General features: G+C 31.7%; 3 protein-coding genes across 7 annotated transcripts in view; all 3 read left to right on the forward strand.

The window, feature by feature from the left end:
• The window catches only part of LOC126716548 (protein DETOXIFICATION 12-like), a 138,021-nt gene extending 131,339 nt beyond the window's left edge, over positions 1 to 6,682 (forward strand). For 2 of the 4 annotated variants that reach the window (XM_050417370.1, XM_050417386.1), the window contains exon 7: positions 6,461 to 6,682. In XM_050417370.1, the coding sequence (XP_050273327.1) occupies positions 6,461 to 6,544 (84 nt within the window). In that variant the 3' untranslated portion in view covers positions 6,545 to 6,682. Of the gene's footprint in view, positions 1 to 2,900; positions 3,326 to 4,304; positions 4,850 to 4,929; positions 5,017 to 5,133; positions 5,191 to 5,315; positions 5,555 to 5,641; positions 5,848 to 6,460 lie in introns of those variants that run through there. The other 2 variants (XM_050417464.1, XR_007652175.1) reach the window with 2 other exon arrangements.
• Positions 1 to 23,813, forward strand: part of LOC126716626 (uncharacterized) — a 29,311-nt gene that overhangs the window by 199 nt on the left and 5,299 nt on the right. The window contains exon 2 of one of the 2 annotated variants that reach the window (XM_050417556.1): positions 124 to 217. The exons of the other annotated variant lie outside the window; for it this stretch is intronic. Within the exon in view, the coding sequence (XP_050273513.1) occupies positions 124 to 217 (94 nt within the window). The remainder of the gene's footprint in view (positions 1 to 123; positions 218 to 23,813) is intronic. 2 annotated transcript variants of the gene reach the window in all.
• Positions 15,793 to 19,913, forward strand: LOC126716616 (protein DETOXIFICATION 14-like). The gene is made up of 7 exons (XM_050417478.1): positions 15,793 to 16,167; positions 17,793 to 18,337; positions 18,423 to 18,509; positions 18,854 to 18,910; positions 19,050 to 19,288; positions 19,389 to 19,594; positions 19,759 to 19,913. Exons 1-7 carry the CDS (start codon positions 15,901 to 15,903, stop codon positions 19,819 to 19,821), a joined length of 1,464 nt encoding a protein of 487 aa, XP_050273435.1. The 5' UTR covers positions 15,793 to 15,900; the 3' UTR covers positions 19,822 to 19,913.

Below are 23,813 nucleotides of genomic sequence, written 5' to 3' on the forward strand. Positions count from 1 at the left end.
AATTTCATTCACACCCTTTTACATATATATCTATTTATGGTTTTGGTTTTTGTTTTGATTTTGGTTTTGGATTTGGAGGGTCTTTGTGTGGATTGATATCATGTTGGTTTGTGTTGTATTTAGGTGTTGGATCAAAGCCCAGCTTCTTCTCTTGACAAAGTGAGCTGGGAGGAGGTGATCAAAATGGGTGACCAAGTCTCCAAGCAAGCTACCATGGGTATTCTGCTATCTATTCTCTAAGTATTTCAGCTTTTTTACACTCCATTTTGATTTTGGTGAGATGGGTTCTATTTTATTTTGAGGTATATGTTGGACATCCTTAGTCAATTGTTAAAAATATTTTATTTTGGTTTGTAAAAAAAAAAAAAAAAAAAAAGAGAGAGAGAGAGCTTTGCAATCATTCAATGTTTAGATGCTGATTGCACTAATATATATCACACATAAGTCGGTTTAAGGTTAAAACAAAAGGTGACGCACAAGTAATAGACAGATACCAAAACACAAAAGTTAAAGTCGGCTTGTGTGCTGAAATAATTTAAGCCACAAATTGTCAGGTAGGACCATGTTAAATAAAATAGAAAATTTTATTGCACGATTAATGGTACTTCCAGGACATGGAGAATAGTGCTTTCTCATCTTACATTTATAGTGAGGTTTACTCATTAAATTCATGGTAGAGTCCACTATAAATATAAGAGGAGAGAGCACCATTTCTCTGTGTTTCGAGAATACCTAAGAATTTTCCTTTTGACACCATAGTTAAAATTGTGAAATGTTGTTTTGAAAATACAATTTTAGTCCATGTGGCAGTATGTATACAATGAGTGTGTAATAGGGAGTATGTGTGATAATCATTACTCTAATAAAATAGGGATGGCTACATAGTCTATACAGCACAACCAGTTGGTATATTCTGGTATTTTCAATAAAAACATCTAGAGTTTAAATTTTTTTACCCCAACCATTGATTTATTATATATATTATCTGGAAATTTTTATTATTATTTTGAAGGAAACAGCCTTGTCGAAATGAACCTTGGAAGTTTAGTTTTGAGATAGATGGGTATAAAGAGTCCTAAGTCCTAACATATATTTGATGGACCATCTCCTTGGTTGATCTAATTTTTTGGCACCAAGCATGGTTGATATGCTTAGATCCCCCTCTTTTTTGTAGGACTTAGATCCCCATTTGAACGCCAAGCATTCCAATACCCATTTAAAGTTCGAAGAAGAAAGAGCCAATTCCAATACGGAACCATTATTTGTGAAAAGATGAAATCATATATTATTAAGTAATTAAAAGAAATATAAAACAATAAAATTTTATAGGAGAAGATTTTAAATAAATAAAAAATTCAGAGTAAAATCAGATTGTTATGTTATTTTTATTGAACTATGATTGTGGAACTACAACACCTGCCCTTTTCTGGCCTCCCAGTTAAAATTTCACTTTTATATTTATTGAATTCTATTGTTAACTAATTTCTTAACTTTTCTCTAAAACTAACAAAAATTTCCTAAATTATCGCAATTTTTTTAACATTTTATAGGAAAAAGTTCAACTCCACATCCTAAAAGATATGTGGCCATGAAATAGGAATTAAGCAGAACATAATTGACTAGGTAGTAGAGTCGTGGAAACACCTCTTTCTTCCATATTTTGGACCTTAAATCCATGGAACAATATTCTTACTACTGCTGAGACATGGAAGAATTGAAATCTTATATCAAAACATTATGTATGGATGATATATAAAATTCCTAAACAAGAATTTTTGAACAACAAATAACTTGAGCTAGTACTCACTACAAACAAATTCCATTAATGAAAGATGTTAGTCCATTGAAAAATAAAAAATACTCATGTCGAATGAAATGGTTGTTGCTAGTTTGGAGCTATCTTCCTTTAACCCATTATGTGGTGATTAGGGGTGACAATGTATGACATGACCCATGAATACAACAGGATTTTTTTGTGAAATAGCGTTTAGTGTCATTGGGTTCATGTCAAAATGGGTGGACATGCTTTAACACGATTAATAACTGGTCAATTTTGTGTTGATTTGCTTAACCTGCAATTACCCTGACATGACTCAATTAATATAAGTAAATGTCATTTTTATCTTAACATAAATTTGAATTCTGAATATAATTGAGTACTTTAAAATATTTTAATGGTTTATTGATAAATTATTCATTAAAAATCTTAAGTCCCTAAACCTTTATTTTTCGTCTTAGATTATCTATTAAATGGGTTGTGTTTCACTAAATAGTGTTTGGATTGAGGGTTTTTGACACAACTACTAAATGAGTTGGGTTAGAGTTAAACAATGTATTTAATTACCCTTACCTTGACACCACATGTTCACAACCTCCTAACACAAATTGCCACCCTTATAGGTGATTGAATGGATCATTCATGTGTAATTTTGTTTATGTGACTTTTTTAATGAGTCATGTGATTTGTTTATATAATACACATGGATGACACGTTATTAAAAAAATATTAAATTAGAGATTGTGGTGGGCCATAATATTGGAATATTGTATTTTTTTTTTTTTTTTTTTTTTTTTGGGTAGAAGTAAAATTATTGTGACTCATTGCTAGATAATGGGTTGGAATTGGATGATAATTTTTTGAGAGAAAAGTTAACGGATGCTCTAAAGATATTGGTTTAAGAATTATTTTTAAAAACTTTTTATGAAAAAAAAAAAAAAAAAAACTAACTTTTATTTTTACCCTTTTTTATATTTTTCATAAAAATAGTATTAAAATTTTCCTAAAATAGTCTATTAACAGATTCCTTAAAGGCACCTTGATGGACCCACCAGATTGGAGCTGGTCCTTTATTTATTTTTTGAATAAAATACTTTATTGACAAATAAAGAAAACTACACAAAGACTGGAGCTGGTCTTTGTTCCCAGTGGTATTTCCACGGACGGATATATACCATTCATGGCCCTGGAAATATCAAAAAGTCCAGGACTCTCTCCTTCTCTGTTTTTTCCTTGGACCTCTCATATTCCACGTTTGAGCTACAGAGGCGGCTAAGAGACAGAGAGAAAGACATGGAAGAGAGTTTATTAGCAAAAGGGATCAAAGAAGAGAAAAGAAAACCAGAAACTCCATCTCTAACATGGGTTACTTTCACTGGGGAACTCAAGAGGTTGGGATTCTTGGCTGGTCCTATGGTGGTCGTGACTCTATCACAGTACTTGTTGCAGGTCATTTCATTAATGATGGTGGGTCATCTGGGTGAACTTGCTCTCTCCAGTGCTGCTATAGCCATCTCTCTTTCTGCAGTCACTGGCTTCAGTCTTCTTGTAAGTCTTTGTTATCTACTTAGCTTTTATTTGCTTATATACATGTTTTTCTTTCCTTATATACATTTTTAAAGTCTCACTTTTTAACCAACTTTTAGTAAATAAATAATAACCAAAAAAAAAATCCAATGCAACGTTTAGTTTGTTTTCTTTCAAGCATACTTTGGATTAATTCTTGTTCAACCTCTGGTTTTTTTTTTTTTTTTTTAAATGATATTAGTACAAGATATTTTTAAGCTCACCTTGGAAAAACATGAAACTTGTTTCTTTGAATTTTTGTGATTACCCTTGTGACAAGATTCTTGGTTCATTTTATGTGATTTGAACTCACTGCAATTTGAGTTTTTGTGATTACCTCTTCGGGGCAAGGCAGGTCATGCTGGGTGGGAAATTAATTACTCTTCAACTTAACCGGGACTAGGGGTAATTGGAGATGTCAGATGAGGGAATGGTGACTTGGGTAGCCTTATAATGTTTTATCTTTGGGTACCAGATTCATAACAGTTTAGTAAACTAAACCACTTCCATGTTTTGTTAATGAATCAATAAACATGTCTATAAGTTTCATTTTGTTCTTTCAATATTTGTGTGATTTATGTAATGATCAGCTTCTCGTCATAATGGATTGGACTAACGTTGCTCAACTTGTGATTTGGATAACATTTATGAATACTAGTGCAGAAAAGCATTTGTCATGATTTGGATGAAATTTAATAATTAGTCTCACTGAATGGCAGTGACACACTGTCAAAACAAAAAAAGAAAAAAAATCAAATGGCAGTCACATGTATGAGTTTCAATAAGCCAGAGCTACTAGAAGATATGGGTGAAGTCATGCACTTAACAAAAATATATATTGGATGATTTAAATGTTCTAAAGGCCAAAAACATTAAATTTGTGGACCTAGTTACTGAGATGAAAGACTTTGAACATATCTATTTAACCAACTGGATTTTCTATTTTGTATGTGGTAAACAGTTAGGAATGGCCAGTGCGCTAGAAACTCTATGTGGGCAAGCTTATGGTGCTCAGCAATATCAAAAAATTGGAATTCAAACTTACACTGCTATATTTTCTCTAAACCTTGTCTGCCTTCCTCTGTGTTTGCTATGGATGAACATGGGAAAGTTACTAAGTTTGATAGGCCAAGACCCTCTAATTTCACATGAAGCTGGGAAATTCACAATGTGGCTTGTTCCTGCACTCTTTGCTTATGCGACACTTCAACCACTCATTAGATACCTTCAGACACAAAGTCTAGTCAAGCCAATGCTTATAAGCTCTTTTGTAATTCTATGTTTTCACATACCACTATGTTGGGTTTTAGTATTCAAGTCTGGACTGGGAAACCTTGGAGCAGCTTTAGCTATGGGAATTTCATATTGGTTAAATGTGATTTTGCTTGGATTATATGCAAAGTACTCTTCTGCCTGCAAAAAAACCCTTGTTCCAATTTCTAAGGAGCTGTTCCAAGGAATTGGGGAGTTTTTCCGCTTTGCTATCCCTTCTGCTATAATGGTTTGGTAATTGTTTTCATTTACTCCAGTTGTAAAGAAAAGAGTTTGTATGTTCATCTTTAATTTTTTTTTTTTAATGATTGCAGCCTCGAGTGGTGGTCTTTTGAGCTTCTTATACTGTTGTCTGGTCTTTTACCTAATCCGCAACTTGAAACTTCAGTTCTTTCTGTGTGGTAAGTTTTCTTGTAGAATTCACAACAAGAACACTATGGATCTTCTACAAATTAATGAGATTTTCCATTCCTAAAAAAAATCTGATTGTTCTATTTTATTGTCAACTTTTTTTGCAGTCTCAATACGATTGCAACACTCTATTCAATACCGTATGGACTTGGTGCTGCAGCAAGGTTTGATAAATCAAAACTATGTATACATATATTCAAAGACACCTATATATTATGAATATTACTAGTGTTTATAACGGTTGAAATTGCATATCTCTAATAATGTATGCTAATTTCTTTTTGTTTAGTACTAGAATTTCAAATGAATTAGGAGCAGGAAACCCACAAGCTGCTCGTGTGGCTGTCTTTGCTGTATTGTTTCTTGCAATCACAGAGACAAGTATAATAAGCACAATCCTTCTTGCAAGCCGGAGTGTTTTTGGTTACACTTTTAGCAACGAGAAGGAAGTCGTGGACTATGTGACAACCATGGCTCCCCTGCTTTCTCTGTCAATTATACTGGACAGCTTACAAGGGGTACTCTCAGGTCAAAATTTTCTCTCTTTTGCCAATGAGTGTTGTCTGCTAAAAATGTAAGTTTTTGGTGAGTTCTATCTGGTGTTTGTTAACTCAGGTGTTGCTAGAGGATGTGGGTGGCAACATATAGGAGCTTATGTCAACTTGGGGGCGTTCTATCTTTGTGGGATTCCAGTTGCTGCGGTTCTGGGTTTCATGACAAATTTAAGAGGAAGGGGCCTATGGATTGGAATACAAACTGGTGCTTTTGTTCAGACAGTTATGCTCTCTATTATAACAAGTTGCATAAATTGGGAAAAACAGGTCTATCCTCTACTCTTATGTCTTGATGCTTTTGATCTTAGCCTAGCGTATGTTTCCCATTTGCTCTACTTGGTTGCCAAGAAATTGGAAGAAGGAAAAGAGAAAAATAATTTAGATTGTTCAATGAGTTAGAATTTTTAATGCAACTCCACCATGGATTTATTAAAATATTAATCATTCATGATTAAATGAATGGTTATGATTTTGTTATGTCTTTAGGTCATCATCATTTAAATAAAAATAATGAAGCAAAATCTAAACTATTTATCAAAGAAAGAATGATTTGAATTTTAAGAACTCTATAGTGGAGTTATCTTAGGAACTCTTGAGGTTTCTAATAACCTTGATGGCCCTAAATGGTTATCAAATTCCCAAAGTCATTCCTTTTCTTCCATCTCTTGGTAGGATTGGATATGATGCCTCTATTTCGCAATTAGGTAGAGCACTTCTCCAAATAAATGGGATGTAGAACAATCTCACTCTGAACCTCATAATGATAGTCAATCACAATCACAATGTTTTAGAGTATCGAATTCTTTAAGATTTTTTATCAATTCTACCCGTAGTGTTCCTTATTATGGGGTGATTTATGTTGTGTTTCTCGATATTTCAGGCAAGCAATGCAAGGGAGAGGATATTTGAGGGGAAACTTCCACAAGATAATAATGAGAATGAGCAGAGAATTTTGGTGAGCTAAATAATGTTATTATTACTGTTGTAACTTGTAAGGAATAAGGAGGAACATTGATTATGAACTAGTCGCTAACCCGTCTGATGTACGGAAAAACTATTGATTATGAAAAAAAATCCAATAATGAATGAAGAATTTAAGCTATTACTTTTTTCTTTAAAAAAAAAAAAAAAAAACAATGAATGAAGATTTTAAGCTATCACCTATGCAATTTTTTTTGTGCATTTCAGTTAGACTTTAGACAATAATAATTTGGTTATTACTTCTACTATCTTTGGGCTAAAATAAGTTTTTTTTTTTTTTTCTTCAATTGAAAAAAATGTCATCTCATTTTTTGTTTAACTCTTTCCATTCCTCTTTTAAGACTACTCAAGCGTCTGCAAATCTATAACACTCCTCCTTCATCTCATCTTCTTCGCTCATTTTTTTTTTTTTTTTTAAATCGGTTTTCTTTTCTAACATCCGCACCATCAAATCCAAAATAAGCTACTCAATGAAAATACGTTCTTCATTTAGCTCAAAAATTCATATTCTGTTCGGAAAGACGAAATTTTAACCGGAACTAATGGAATCAATACCATACCGGAGACTATTTCGGTTTAACTATGAAAACGATATATTTCGGTACCGGTTAATACCGGTGTATTATTTCGAGATTACCACTAATATAATAATAATAATAATAATAATCATTTTTATTAACATTTAAAACAAATAAATTTAATAGTCTTTAAATAATTATTGGGTCAATCTTTACAATTATGTCAAAGTATTGGTCAATACCATAAACATCATCATTAACTCAATACCAATCCCTTTTTATTATAAAAAAATAAAAATAAAAGCCCAATCCCTTTGTGTTGAAAAAGTAAAAGCCCCATTCCTTTTTCCAATTCATTTTTTTCTATTTTATTTTTCCTCCACCGTCTTGTCTAGTCAACTTTATCGTTTTTCTTTATGATAAATAATATCTTCGCAATATTTTTATAACAAATCTTAAGTAGCAGGTTGTTATTGTTGGATTAAAAAAGTAATCTCAGTGCTAAATTCAAATTTGAACCAATAATAACTAATCATCTATAATTTGTTGTGAAAATATTATAAAAATGTTATAGACATAGCATTTCTCTTTGTTTATTTACTTACTTTTTTTTCCTATCTCATTTCTCTTTAATTCCCATCCACACATTTTCAAATTGAATCTTATCTTAAGATCTACTACACTTACCTGTCTGCCTTAACAAGAGCAAATTTTCAAAATTGCCGGCAAACCAGCATTCCAATTACTTCTCTTTGGATATGAATTATTCATAACCAATCTTTGTCATTGAGCTTCCAACAAACTTCAATTGGCCTCTATTATTTTGGAGGAGTTTTTCCAAATTTATCAATGTTTGTTTAAGAGTCAACCTCTAGCAGAATTATCCGAATAACAGTGAAGCCTTGAGTTTTGACGTGAATAACAACAACTTTCAACTCCCACATTTAAAGCCATCATTTTTTTTTCCTTGTTATGTTGTAATCTTTCATCTTTGACCTCATAATTATGTTGCTGACATTATATTAGAGTTATTATGAATATGTTATGGCCAAATCAGGCCGCACCTATTCTCAAAAAAAAAAAAAAAAAAAAAAAAAAAAAAATTAAAAACCATTATTGGGTCAATAATAATAAAATTGGAACCTGACCTTTTTTTTTTTTTTTTTTTCTTTGAGGAAGGGAACCCGACCTGTTAATCCGTCCAAATCTGCATAAAACAAAAAGAAAGGTGAATTTATTGGACAAACTGTAGATTGTAGACTATAAAAATTAATTACTAGACTATAAACTTAAGGATTTATGTATTATTTTTATTTATTAAGTGTTTTATTTTTTTTTCTTTTATTATACAGATAAAAAAATGTTGGAAAGTATGTTAATTTTATTTATTTTTGTACTTGAAGAAAAATATGGGTAACATTATATTGACCCGTCAAAGCCCGGGTAAAGGTCATAGAAATAAGAACCCATTTTGGTTTAATAAGTTTTTAACCTTTACTCAATCAAATTAAACTCAAACTCAAACTCGTCGGGTCCAACCTATTTTCTAAAGCTACAACAATCAAGCAAGATTAGTTTATCCACTTTGCAGTATATTTAGCTCATGTTCAATGCACAAGCAAGATTAATTTCCCGCCTAAACAAATGTACTCTCGATTTCAGTCTGCTCAGCTTGGTATCAAAGTCAAACTCACATTGTACTATAGCTGTAACCCTTTTGTTTGGTATGAATTTTGGGGGGGATTCTTGTAGTAGGATACATGAACACCTTATTCTGATCCCAATTACAAAAAAATTGTTAAGTGTACCAAAAATATAGTGACGTGATACTCTCAGCTCTTAAATAATAGCGGATCCCACAAACTCTAATACTTACAAGTTCATCAATTATTGTTCTTTATGTTCAATTTATAACCATTATTGGTTTTCATCTATCCTAATAAATGGTACAAGGACAATGTTGTCACTGAGATGGAAAGAGATGAATCCCATGGTTCAAATATGACAACATGATCGTAACAGAATATGTACAGAACCTGTTATGGCAGTGTAGTTCTGTTTATATCAAATTCCTATTATGAATATATTATGACAGCATGAGTCATGAGATTTTAAATATTTACGGTCATAAAAATCATGTAATACCTGTATAAGATAGACCTTCTACTGGGTTGCCATGATATTGCAAGCAAGGCAAGAGAGAGGATTGTTAAAGATCTTCAACAAATGGATTAATGTGAGCAAGCAGAGGATTTTGACGAATTGATTTTCATATGTTTATTATATAAGTTGCAATAGAAGAAATTAGAAAAAGAAAAAAAAAATGTTGTAATAGAAGTCCAATGGTCTTTTTTAAATATATCAATGTAGAAATCATGAATTTAGGAATCCTTCTATCATTTTTTTGAGAATTTCAACCTATGACATCTACTCTTTATCATTAGACCAAAATACCAATCTTTTATCATTCGATTAAAAAAGGAAGATTCATTTTTGTAACAATCTAATGAAAATCGTTAGTCATATTTGCACTATATCTCAAAATGACTAATCACAATTGAGACTCTTTATAGTTGTTAATAAAACCCAGATTTTCCTAGTAAATACTTGATATGGGACTTATCAGTTATCCATACACATCACACAATCAATCAAATTGGAGCATCGTGATTTCCCCCTTTTTTTTATGCTACAATAAAGAAAGGATTAAAAAAATAAAGTTTCTGAACTAATGGTATTCCTTCAAAAAAAAAAAAAAAAAATTCTTCCATTATTTTGGCAGTAAGCTTCCACAAGGACCACAACTGTGTATTTGATTTGTTACATATAACTTCCATTTTTTTAACGTTATATATATATATATATATATATTGAAAATTAAATCAACCTCCATTGATATTTTATGACATGGCATTTCCCTCCACCAAACGTTTCAAGAAATGATACTCCCCCCAAATATTTCAAGAAATGATAGTCCCACTTTTATAAATATAACATATAAATTGCAATCCATTTCACATCAACACTGCATCCCCTTTTGCTGAGAATATCAACACTGCATCTCCATCCCATCAAATAGAATATTATGTTATGATAGAAAAGTCAAGATTTACCATTTTTTTTTTTTTGTGCATATTTCATAAAATGACATCCCTCTTCAAACGTTCGAAGAAATGACACTTCCATAGTTGAGGTTTTATAAATACAACAAATAAGTTTGTTTTCTCTCAAATTATTACTTTTCCAACAAGATATTCTATTACATGAGACTTAGGAGTTGGGACTGTCATGCGAAAGGGAATGAACTTATCTATTCCGTTTATGAAATTGGGATTTTCATCTCTTCAAATACGTTTGGCTCGAATGGTACTCAAAACTCATCAGATTTAACCCATTTGCCAAGGCAGCAACAACAAGCAAGCAAGATTAATTTATCCATAATTAAATGCAGTATATTTAGGTCATTGTTCAATGCAGAAGCAAGATCAATTTTCAGTTATATATATATATTGAAAGTTAAATCAACCTCCATTGATATTTTATGAAATGGCATTTCCCTCCACCAAGCATTTCAAGAAATGATACTCCCCCCAAATATTTCAAGAAACGATAGTCCCACTTTTATAAATGTAACATATAAATTGCAATCCATTTCACATCAACACTGCATCTCCATCCCTTCAATTAGAATATTATGTTATGATAGGAAAGTCAGGATTTACCCTTTTTTTGGGTGCATATTTCATAAAATGACATCTCTCTCCCAGTGGCGGAGCTAGGAATTTATTATTGGGGGGGCCATTTATAAATTTTTGTGTGTGTGTGTGAAATGTAAAATAGTAAGATACAATACTTCATAACTCAATTTTTTCCCTTTTATTTGTTGAGATAATTGTTAAAATACATACGTATTCATTTTAAAAAATGATGAATGTTTAATTATTGTAATTTGTTGACATATATATTTATAGATTGTATTTTATTTAAATGAAAATTAAGTTTATTTTTAGACTTTCTTAAATATATATGTATATTATCAGGTATGATGAGCCAAAATGATAAGGTTATTTAAAAATTTACAAAATTTTTAGGATATTTTCAAAAAAAAATTATTTTTTTCAAAAATTTTGGGGGGGCCCAGGCCCCCCTTGGTCATCAAATGGCTCCGCCACTGCTCTCTCCAAACGTTCAAAGAAATGACACTTCCATCGTTGAGGTTTTATAAATACAACAAATAAGTTCGTTTCCCCTCAAATTATTACTTTTCCAACAAGATATTGTATTACATGGGACTTGGGAGTTGGGACTGTCATGCGAAAGGGAATGAACTTATCTTTTCCGTTTATGAAATTGGGACTTTCATCTCTTCAAATATGTTTGGCTGGAATGGTACTCAAAACTCATCAGATTCAACCCATTTGCCAAGGCAGCAACAAGAAGCAAGCAAGATTAGTTTATCCATAATTAAATGCAGTATATTTTGGTCATTTTTCAATGCACAAGCAAGATCAATTTTCAGCCTAAACAGATCGAGTTATCTATTCGATTTATGAAAATGGGATTGTTATCTCTTCAAATGTTTGGCTCGAGTGGTACCTTTCCTGGTTCGAATTCTTGGGATGCTTCATGCTTGTCCTCCCACTGGTCATATAAACTAAATTGTACACTCTCACTGAAACTAGTAAGATAACTTATAGAAAATATATAATCTATGGCCCTTCTTCTGCACCATGCAGACAAAATTGTCTGTTTTGTAAATTAGTGGGTAGGTCGATGTCCTGTCATAGACAGATAAAATATGTAGTACTAGTACTAGCTAGTCAACTAGTAACATGCTAGTGCCTTTAGTCTTTTTTTTTTTTTTTTCTTTTTTTTTTGTTGTTGTTGTTGATAAAAGTACCTTTAGACTTTAGTGCTATTAACATGCCAATATTATATGATTGCCTTCTAGAAAAACTCTTTCCGACTCTGTGATAATGAGTGCTGTCTTATGTCAATTAAAGTGCTTTCAGTTCAACACAGTGCCAACTAGCAAATTAATATCCCCTAAAAAAAAAAAACACCTAGCAAATTACTAGTATATTCTAATTAACTCAACGGGTAAAGTTTTTGATTTTTAAAAGATTTGGACTCAATTTATGCCTACATCAAAACACCAAAGGCAAAAATTGATTGGTATTTTGGTCTGATCATAATAATGAGCACAATCATCTGAAGCGAACACCCTATATATGTTGAAACTCTATAATTAAAAAATAGCAATTTTGTAATGATTTTCTTGGTTATTGATGAGATATATCATATATGCCGAGCCTATTGACTACTTTGTAAATTATGAGGGTATATTCCATAATTGAGTGTTAATAGGTGTCTTTAAGATATTTATTAATAGATCATTTCAGGAAAGATACCACTCTCATAGAAAATATAAAAAGTTTTTTTTTTTTTAAGTAAGCTATTTCTTTTTTCCTTTTTCATAAAAAGTTTATAAAAATATTTAGCATCTCCCTATAAATAATATAATATAGTCAATCACAACATAAAAGGAATCATTAGCATTAGCATTTTTTGTTTGTTTCAATATTAGCATTTTCTAAAAAAATTCAAAAAAATTTCTCTTTACTTCCTTCATTTAGTTTCGCGTGAGATAGAGTTGTTTTCCTTATTTAGATATGTGTGAGATAGAGATGTTTTTCAAAAGAGAAATGATATGTCCACAACATTTTTACAACAAATCTTAAGTGGCAGGATGTTACTGGTTATTATTGTTGGAGCAAAAATGTAATCTTAGTGTTATAACTATGATAGTAAAATTTCAGCAATCTCGTGAATGTTGTGTTTGTGTGCGCCTTACACAAGCACATTTTTCTTCTTTTTACCTTTTCTTACTTAGATTAGTAGGAGAAGAACATAATTTACTCAAGTTCAGTGCACATGGAACAACATCCAACCAATATTAAAAAACTAAAAACAAAAGAGCGTGTCGTGTGCAAACTCTTTTGTTTTCTTTGTTTATTAGCTTGCCATTTGGATCCTATGAAAACACAAAGAATATTAATGATGTAAATCAAGAAAAATCTATTTGAACTCACTAAGGCCTTTTCAAAGTTCAAACTTATCTGGTAAGATTTGACAAAATAAAATTTCATGTGGAAAGGTCCAAAATATACATTGAGTTAAGTGCGTGTGTGTATATATACATGTACAACAAATTGAAAAACAAAAGGCCAACTCAGAATAAAACACCCGTACATATAAGCACAAAATGCCCTTTTATAATTGTACTCTAGTTATGTAATGTATTATAAATCCGATTTAAAACACTAATATTACTATTTTCATATGTGTTCTAATAAGTATAACTATTTACTCAAAAAAAAAAAAGAGGAGAAAGTTTGTGGACATAATTTTTGTGCCACAACTTTTTTTATAACTTAGGTATGGTTGACTTTGTGGTGTTGGAAAAATATGAGACTCATTAACAAAACCAATAGATTAAGTTTGAGAGATGAGAGGAAATTTATTGATGATTGATAGAGCCGAGATGTGGAACTCAATCCACTATCCTAAGAAGTAATTTTGCCGCACTGGATACAATTTATCCTTGGTGCAAAACTAGTTCCAACAATCACCTCCCAAGATTTAATCGGTTACATGCACTCACAAACCCAAGTTTTGAACTCATATTGATGCCCAAAATAAGTTGAGAAAACAGATAGAGAGACAGAATCACAAAAGTACAATCCTTTGTAAATTTTCAGCTACCTCAAGTGAACCATTGCTTTGGTATATATAGGATCACATATGAGAAAATTAAGGAAAGACATTGCACAGGTTTGCACATCCCCAAGAATATGTCATTGATAGGAATCAAAACACTTTTCCTTATATTTTTTTGATGAATGAAAAATGAGTAGAGGGGAGCGACCTGAGTTGGCGTCTTCCACCTAGATGCGACTATTGTGGGTACCTAAGGCATGCTTAGGCATGCTTGGCAACGTCCTAGGCATTCAAGCAACGTCCTTGGCCGTCCTCGGCATGCTTTGCAACGTCCTCAGCATGCTTTGCAACGTCCTCGGCATGCTTAACAACGTCCTTGGCCGACCTTGGCATGCTTTGCAACCTAGGCGTCCCACATCGAAAGAAAACCCCCCCACTTTCTGCCTTATAAGCTGTGAAGCAAAGGGAGTAATGTACCACCAAGTATCTCTGTGATCATAAAAGGGCCCTTTTATTGTGGGTACCTAAGGCATGCTTGGCAACGTCCTAGGCATTCAAGCAACGTCCTTGGCCGTCCTCGGCATGCTTTGCAACGTCCTCGGCATGCTTAACAACGTCCTTGGCCGACCTTGGCATGCTTTGCAACCTAGGCGTCCCACATCGAAGGAAAACCCCCCCACTTTCTGCCTTATAAGCTGTGAAGTAAAGGGAGTAGTGTATCACCAAGTATCTCTATGATCACAAGAGACTTGGTGGTACACTACTCCCTTTGCTTCACAGCTTATAAGGCAGAAAGTGGGAGGGTTTTCCTTCGATGTGGGACGCCTAGGTTGCAAAGCATGCCAAGGTCGGTCAAGAACGTTGTTAAGCATGTCGAGGACGTTGCAAAGCATGCCGAGGACGGCCAAGGACGTTGCTTGAATGCCTAGGACGTTGCCAAGCATGCCTTAGGTACCCACAACTATAATGACACTTTTTCTTATATTTGTCTTCAATAGTTATTGAGATTAAATGATATTAATCTGTAATTGCAAAAGTCTTGATACAGAGATAGAAAGGGCAGATTTTTAGCAGAGTAAATAGATAAGAGCATTCAAATCCGGTTTCTACAAAAAATTTCATTTTACTATTTCAAAAGCTATTTTATCATTTATACCATACCATTTTACAATAGACTCAACGTCCCAACTTTTATTTTCCTATTCAACTCATTAAAAAAATATATACTACCCAATAAAATAATATAATTCAAGCTTGCTACAGTGCTATAGTGCCATCCTACCCAATAAAATATAATACACATTAAAAAAAAATTGCTACAGTGCCATCCTGTGGGTTTTTGAGGCTCTGTTGCTAAATTTCACCTGCATATATGACATATGAGAGATCCAATACTAAATGCTTAAGAGAAGGCTGGAAATGGATATCACCGAATAGTGGTTTTTGTGGATTTAATTCTCACCTACCACACTAAGCACTAATTTGGTCAATAGATGTTCCATGCAATAAATTTGAAACATTTCCAATATTTGTGAGTTGTGAAAAACAATAATTAGTCCAACTAAAAGTGATCGAACACTTCAAAATTGTGACATAAAATTTGAATAGTGAAAAAACAATTATGTCCATATAAAAGTGACTATCTACTTTTTATAGTCGAACATTTCAAAGTTGTTACATAAAATTTGTGGTAATAGAAGATCTATTACAACCAAAAATAAAATGGGCGCCATTTTTCTTGGAGAATTTGATTCATTCTTCAACTTTTTTTTTTTTTTTGAGAATCTGATTCATTCTTCAACTTAACCCCCAATCACATCAAAAAAATAATAATAATAAATAAATAAAAATAACCCCCAAGAAAGAGTCATTGCCGAATAAGATGTGTGGGTTTATTTATTTATTTAATTTTGAGAAGAGGACGTATGGATTTAGAGAAAAAATAAAAACAAACATGCATGATTGTAACACGTATATAAATGCCAAAAGGCCCAAAACCTGTTATCAAGCAGAATAACAAAAGAGAGAAGAGAAAAGGTGTGTCAGAGTGTGAGTGTGAGGGAAACTGATCTGTGAGTGAGACACAGATCACAAAAGAGAGATGGAGAAGAGCTTGTTAACAAAAGAGAGAGAAGGGAAAAGAGAGGGTTGTTGTTTAAGCATAACAACATGGGGATGGGGTCATGGTGAGTTTGTTCAAGAAGCCAAAAGAATAGGGTACTTAGCAGGACCTATGGTGGCTGTGAATTTGTCACAGTATTTTCTGCAAATTATATCAATTATGATGGTTGGTCACCTTAGTCAGCTCTCTCTCTCTAGCACTGCCATTGCTATCTCTCTCGCTGCTGTCTCCGGCTTCAGTCCTCTTGTAAGTCCATTCATATATTTATATATAGTTTTACTTTTTATCTCAATCTATGATTTTTTTTTTTTTTTTTTTTTAACTTACTTTCAGGCAATTTTTTAATTTATTTTTGGTTATAAGTTTTGGCCTAAGAAGATGGACAAGAGATATTTGAACCAATAGATACAATAGGATTTGAAACTGATTGTTCTTTACTATCTGGTTAAGCTACTAATTAGTTTTGGGGTAAGATTGATTTAAATCAAGATCTTTTATAGATAAAGTTTTCCTACAACTCCACTCGATATATTTTTTTATTAGATATGAAATTTGACAAATTTTCATTGGATTACATTTTCTTTTATGTATCTCTCATGCTTAGAAAATTTTCAAAAGATCAAATATCAATAACTATGTTATCAATTAAATGTTTAAATTTTAAGTTTTTGTAGTCTAAAATTATGCATAAAAACTAAGTTTATGGATCGAATAATAAATAATACCTGATTAGCACGAAATTTGACATGCCTATTGAAAATATAAAGAAAATGCAATCCAACTATTAGATTTTCAAAATATATAGTCATGTTAATTTTTTTTAATCGGGAGTTATAGCCAAACTTTATCAGTCTTTTATTCAATGATAAGACAGATTTTACTACCTTAGTTAATAAGATTTATACTAGTGTAAGTGTCAAGTTTTGAAATTGCAAAATACTAATGATTAATGAAGCTATCAGGCTATTTTGTCTTGTAACTGATTTTTTTTTTTTTTTTTTTTGAAGTTTTTTGATAAGAAATGAACTTTTGTAACCACTCACTTTTGTCTTGTGATTAATTATTGTATTGGTCTAGAATATGAAGATACTGAAACGACAATTACCATTATGAAATACAGATACACTATTTTGTCCTATCATCATCAATATCTGTTGGAACAATCTGATTAAATTTTGGTCCCCTGAAACGTTCTCAACTCTCTTTTTTAGCTTGTCTATGATTTTAGTCTGTCTCTTTGCATTTTATTCTACTTTGTTTGATCGTTGCGTACAAAGTAATCTGTTGGCCTCACGTATAAAATTTAAGATTTCAAGGAATTTTGAGGCTGAGATTGTTACAGCAATGAAAAACAACAAAACAAAACTTGTATTCTTACAATATGAACCTATTAAGAAGAGGCATATTCCATATCAGAGCAGGTGCCAGATGGTCGTGAGTTTTATCCCAGGAGAGAGACCACATCTGCACTATACTCAAAAGGATTAGGCTAGTACTCTAATCACACTGTCACATTTAGTAGTTGTTTATAAAATTCAGATTGGACTTGGAATACACTTACTGTCTTACACACGTCACACTTAATCAATATGGGGCATCACAATAGGAGATGCTGCTATACCAAGAGGCCATTGGCATTAGAGATGGATGGTTGTACACATGCATTGAAAGAACTATCCGAATATATTATTATGAGCTGAACCATTGGCCAATCTTCAGAAGATATAATAGTCACACGTGCATGAGAGCATTCACACCCAGAATCACAACAATAACAGAAAATTGGGTTATTAAGTTGCTGCATTGAATTTGGAGTTAGCTGTCTATTCTAATAACTAACAGAATTCTTGAAATTTTCATATGCTAAACAGTATGGATTGTCTACTGCACTGGAAACTCTATGTGGACAAGCATATGGAGCTCAGCAATATCACAAACTAGCAAATCAAACGTATACAGCTATTTTCTCTATAATTTTGGTCTGTCTCCCTCTGTCTCTTGTTTGGATCTACATGGGAAAGTTGCTCGTTTTAATGGGTCAAGACCCTGCAATTTCATATGAAGCTGGCAAATTCATAATATGGCTCATTCCTGCCCTCTTTGCTTATGGAACTCTTCAAGCCCTTGTTCGATATTTTCAGACACAAAGTTTAATCATTCCCTTGCTAGTAAGCTCTTGTGTTACTCTTTGTTTCCATATACCTCTGTGTTGGGTTTTAGTATACAAGTCTAGTCTAGGACATCTTGGAGCAGCATTAGCCATTGGTATGTCATATTGGTTGAATGTGATTTTACTTGGACTATACATGAAGTACACTAGTGCCAGTTCAAAAACCAGGGTCCCAATTTCTATGGAGATGTTCCGAGGAATTGGAGAATTCTTCCGTTTTGCAATTCCTTCTGCTGTAATGATTTGGTAAATTTTCTCCTCCCCTTTTTTACAGATGTAGTAGAGCACTTTTGTGTTTTTTGCTAATGTTCTCTCATGTGATCTTTCATAGCCTTGAATGGTGGTCATTTGAGCTGCTTATCCTGCTGTCAGGGCTTCTACCAAATCCAACACTTGAAACTTCAGTCTTGTCTGTGTGGTATGTTTCTATTAGTTATTCAAAAGTAGAACAACTTAATTCTCATCATTAATTGTAAATTATTGATGCAAAGAATATTACAAATTTTACTACATAAATGTTACAAACTGGTATGTCTATTTTTTAACACAAAAAAAAAAAATATATATATATATATATATTCATTATGTTGTTGACATGGCACCAATCACTCATTAACACGTTAGTTTGTAAGCTTTTTTATATACATTGCAAGTTGTTGTTTGAAATTTAATTTTGTCTTTATTTACACCCAAAAAAATCCATACAATAAAGAGATGAATTCATTAAATGGGATAAAACTATCTTTCGACTTTTCTAAACAGTTTGTCAACCATCTCAACACTCTACATGATACCGGATGGAATTGCTGCTGCAGCAAGGTTGGAACTGATGCACATTCTTATATATAACTAGTTAACTACAGATATGACAATAGATATAGATATATGTACACATGTATAAATTATTGCAGCTCTTTACACATTTTTTTTTTTCCTTTTTCTGTTTTTGAGAATATAGCACTAGAGTTTCAAATGAACTAGGAGCTGGGAATCCACAAGGAGCACGTTCAGCCGTCGCTGTAGTGATGTCTATTACGGTTGCACAGGCACTCATATTAAGCTTAGCCCTCTTTGCCAGCCGCGGTGTTTTTGGTTATGTTTTCAGCAATGACATAGAAGTAGTAGACTATGTCACAACCATGGCTCCTTTAGTTTGTCTGTCAGTTATACTGGACAATTTACATGGTGTTATTTCAGGTTAATTGCTTTATACACCTCTCTTGGTAACATGTAATTACATTTCAATGTATGGATTTATGGGCAGCTGAGCTCAATCTAGTGTTTCTTCATATTTCAGGTATTGCTAGGGGGTGTGGGTGGCAGGACTTAGGTGCTTATGTCAACCTCGGCGCGTACTATCTATGTGGACTTCCAGTTGCTGCCATATTGGGTTTTTGGCTACAGATGAGAGGACAGGGCCTTTGGATTGGTATACTGGTTGGTGCTTCTGTGCAGGCATTACTGCTCTCTATCATAACAAGTTGTACAAACTGGGAAAAACAGGTCTACCCTCCACTTATAATTCCTTTTGGCCTTCAATTTTAGTGTAGTCTATTTTCTAATTTGTCCTCTTTCCTTGCATTTGACAATTTTGACATCTAAAATATCAAGGTCTTTTAGATTTTGCAAAAATTATTGGCCTTTAACGAGTTATATTGATGTTGCAGGCAAGCAAGGCAAGGCAGAGAATGTTGGAGGGAAGATCTTCAGTGGAAAATAGATTAACATGACTGACTCTTGATCAACTATATTATCTTATTCCGAAGTTGTAAGAGAAATATAGTGCTTAAACTAATAAGATTTGTAGATTTTTTGCCGGCTACACTTAGTAATATGCATTGAGTGTTTTTTACAAAATAGAAGCAAAGAGAGCATGCCAACATTATTGTTTTCCCCTAGGCAGTGTGATAGCAAAAGAAGAGTTAAGGGTCTATTTAGGATCCGCTTATTTTGTTGAAACTGAAAACTTTTTGCTAAAAATACTGTATATAAAAGTAAAAATTAACTGAAATAGTACAGCGGAAATCATAAATAATACCAAAAAGTGTAGTTGAGGCTTATGAATAGTAACAAAAATAAGTTAAATAGTAAAATAAGTTGGCAAAAATAATTTTTGCCAAACAAACACTTATTGTACAACTAGACCTCTTATTGTACAACTAGACCCAGAGATCTATATTCCACCGGAACATAGAATAGAAAAGATTTTTTTTGGAAGAAGAAAAAAAAAAGACTGAACTATTGATAGTGAACTTATTTTGTATTACAACTTTGGTTTTTTTTTTTTTTGGCAAGTGCTTCGGGGGGGCAGTTTAAAGGCAAAAAAATTCTCATTTCCAAACAAGAATATTTCTAAATAGATCCTAATTAATAGCCTTCCATATAAGAAATCTAATTTGACTAAAAAAAAACTATTAAAAACTTAAAACAAGGGTATAAAAAACTATTAAAAACTCAAAACAACGGTATAAAATCTATTCTAGAAAATTCTGAAAATGACAGCAATGACAAAAAATATTTTCCATAAATTTCTGCAACTTTATCTCATGCCAAGCTATATAAAGAAAGTTAAGAAATGGTTTTCCTTCTAATCATTTTTTTTTTTTTCATATTACCAAATATAGGAAAATGCGAAAAACTATTTTCACAAAAGTTTTTCCACCAAGCGTAACTTCATTTCCAATCAAGAATATTTTATATTTCTTAATAGATCCTAATAGTAGCCTTCCGTATAAGAATTCTAATTTGAAAATTACTATGTATTCCTCCAGTGACCTTGGACGACATTTTACATCATACTCCTTCATTTGTAAAGAACTCATACTCGAGTTAACATTCTAGAATTGATATCTTCTATACTAAGAGAACAAATATCTTCTTACCAAAAAAGAGAACAAATATCTTTATACTCCAATCCCATTTGCCTTCTTTTTCACACTTGCAATCCATTAAGTGAACTAACAAAGCAAATTTATATTCTTTTTCAATAGTTTCGAGGCAATTGAAAAAATCAATGTATTGTATTGTTTATCAAAAAATAAAAATAAAAAATAAAAGTATTGTATTACTTTGTTATTCACAACAATTTGATTATCGGCTTATTGGTCATGGTTGTACTAATTAATTTGATTTCAAATTGATCTTCTTCAATTGTCTCCACATTCTTGAGCCAGGATCTTTTCCATAATAGGATTTTTATTAATTTTCTTTAGAACCTTCATCTTTTCTTCTCTGACTTTTGTATAATCTTTAAGCAAGATATTCTCTTTATCACATAATTATTCAACTTGTGCCTCTTGTTCTTATTCTTCAAAATCACCTTTCCCATCCTCTTTTTTTGAAGCTTCTTAAGTTTCAAATTTTGGCTTCACATACTCAACCTCCAAAATTGTATCTTCCTTTGATATGTGAAAGATATAACTCAAACTATTAATCCCCATTTATGAATTTAGATGCTTAAACTCGTAACTTATATAATGCAAAATCTCATAATAATCACAATAGACAAGGAAATCAATTTTTTTTCTTTTTCATTATTTGCCAAGAACAAATTTCATACTTATCTCAACACACTATCATCTTGTATGCAATCCCACCATTTGGCCATGTCACTCTTTAACTTATATGAAACAAATTTTACTTTTTCTTCTTCAGATACCTCTGCTCAATAATCAAAATAATCTTCCAAATCAAGAATTCAGTCAACAAATACCATTTATGCATTATTTTATTTTTTAAAAATGTTGTATCTAAGAACGCCTCCACAAATAGGTTGGCCTCAAGGTAGATCTCCAGTACAATTTTTCTAATTACTTTCACAATTCTTATGGGTGTAAATCCTTCTACCAACAAAAATAAATAAATAAAAACCATTTTAACTTTAATCATAGGAAGAGAATGGTTAGTGCACGACTAGATCATGAAACACTTTGAATACTCAAGGTAGAGATTTGGATCTGTCAAAAAAAAAGTACTCGTAAATAAATAAAAGGTAGAGATTTGGTTTCCATCTATAAAATAGATAACATGAGAATGAAATTTTATTGTTAGTGAACACACCGTTTTACAACTTATGAGTTATGGCCAATTTAAAAGCTATAGGAAACTTAATTTGAACAATTTTCTTTTGAAACAAGATAAAAATTCTACTTTAATTTAATCTGTGTATATATATGTGTAAAACTCCTTCCTTGAAATTTGAACCTCGTTCCTTGCCTCCACCACCCCACAAGCACTTATACTTGTGAAGTGATCATCGCATCAAGGGTGTGCAGTGATAATTTGAACAAAATTTTTAAATAGATCTTAATTATTAGAGATTAAATTATATAAGAATATAGTGTAAAATTCATGTTTTACACCTTCAATCCCAATATACCACATCATCTTATCACATATTTAAGAATAAGCGCAACCACATCCAATTAATTCTAATACCTATACCAATTGGTGTCTTGGTCTAATAATAAAAAGTTATCATTAGGAGTGGACGTCATAGGTTGAAACTCTTTAAAAAAAAATTATAAGGACAAAATTTAGCTACAAAATTGGTTGTAGTTTAAGGTTACAAACTCACTCAATAAAATAAATATTACAACATATTTTGAAAATCTAACCGTTGAATTGCATGTTCTCTACGCCCTTAATACACATAATAAATTTTGTGTCAATCGGGTATCATTTACTATATGATCTATAAGCTTATATTTTGTGCATAATTTTTAATTACAAAAACTTGCAATTTAAAAAATTTATTGATGACATAGCTATTGATCTTTAATTTTCTTGAAATTTTGCAAGTATGGAGGATATAAGAAGAAGATATAATCCAATGGTGGATTTGTCAAAATTCACATCCAATAAAAAGATATTAAGTAAGTTTGTAGCCTAAGGCTACAACTAATTTTGTAGCTAAACTTTATCCAAATTATAATACCCATATATAAATCCAACCAAATTGAGAGTTTATTGAGATGTTATTAGGTATAGTAAGATATATTGAATTTTAAGTAAAATATTAATGTGACAATCTCTTATTAGATGGTGTAAAACATAAGTTTTACACCTCATTTTTACCAAATTCGAACTCTAATTATTAACCTTGCATATAAGAACTCTAATTTAATTAATTATAAAAAATAAAAATAAAAATCCTAAAACTCTCTTAAATAAGGAAATAAAATTATATATTTCTATACTTCAAAATTTCAAAAACTATAAGAAAATTCTCCCAATGATCATGTAAGATATATCCTACAACACTTCCTACTCATAGATTTAAAAATAACAATTAAAAAAAATCAAAAGAACAAAGTCTTGAAAATTCCATTGAATCTTTATTTTAAAAAATGGAAATAAATAAATAAATTCCTTCAACATGACAAGTGACAACACAATAAATTTTATTAAAAAAAAAAAAAAAAATCTGCCCCTCAAAATTTCTTCTTCTTTTTTTAATTGTGTTTCCATTCTAAAAAGCAGATATATAATTTTGAATATTTTGGATAAATTACTTATTTAGTCTATATCCTATATACTATATTTCAATTTGATTCATAACCTTTCAATTGTGTTAATTTGGTCTCTAATATTTTAGTATCATGTTAATTTAGTTTCTATAGTTATCTTTTTGATGAAAATTGATGGCGTGTTTAATAACCAAAATAAATAAATAAAATTAGTTTCTATTGATGTGACAATAAACTAAAATTTTATTTTGGTC

The sequence above is a fragment of the Quercus robur genome, chromosome 1 (assembly GCF_932294415.1).
Source record: "Quercus robur chromosome 1, dhQueRobu3.1, whole genome shotgun sequence".
Lineage (NCBI taxonomy): Eukaryota > Viridiplantae > Streptophyta > Magnoliopsida > Fagales > Fagaceae > Quercus > Quercus robur.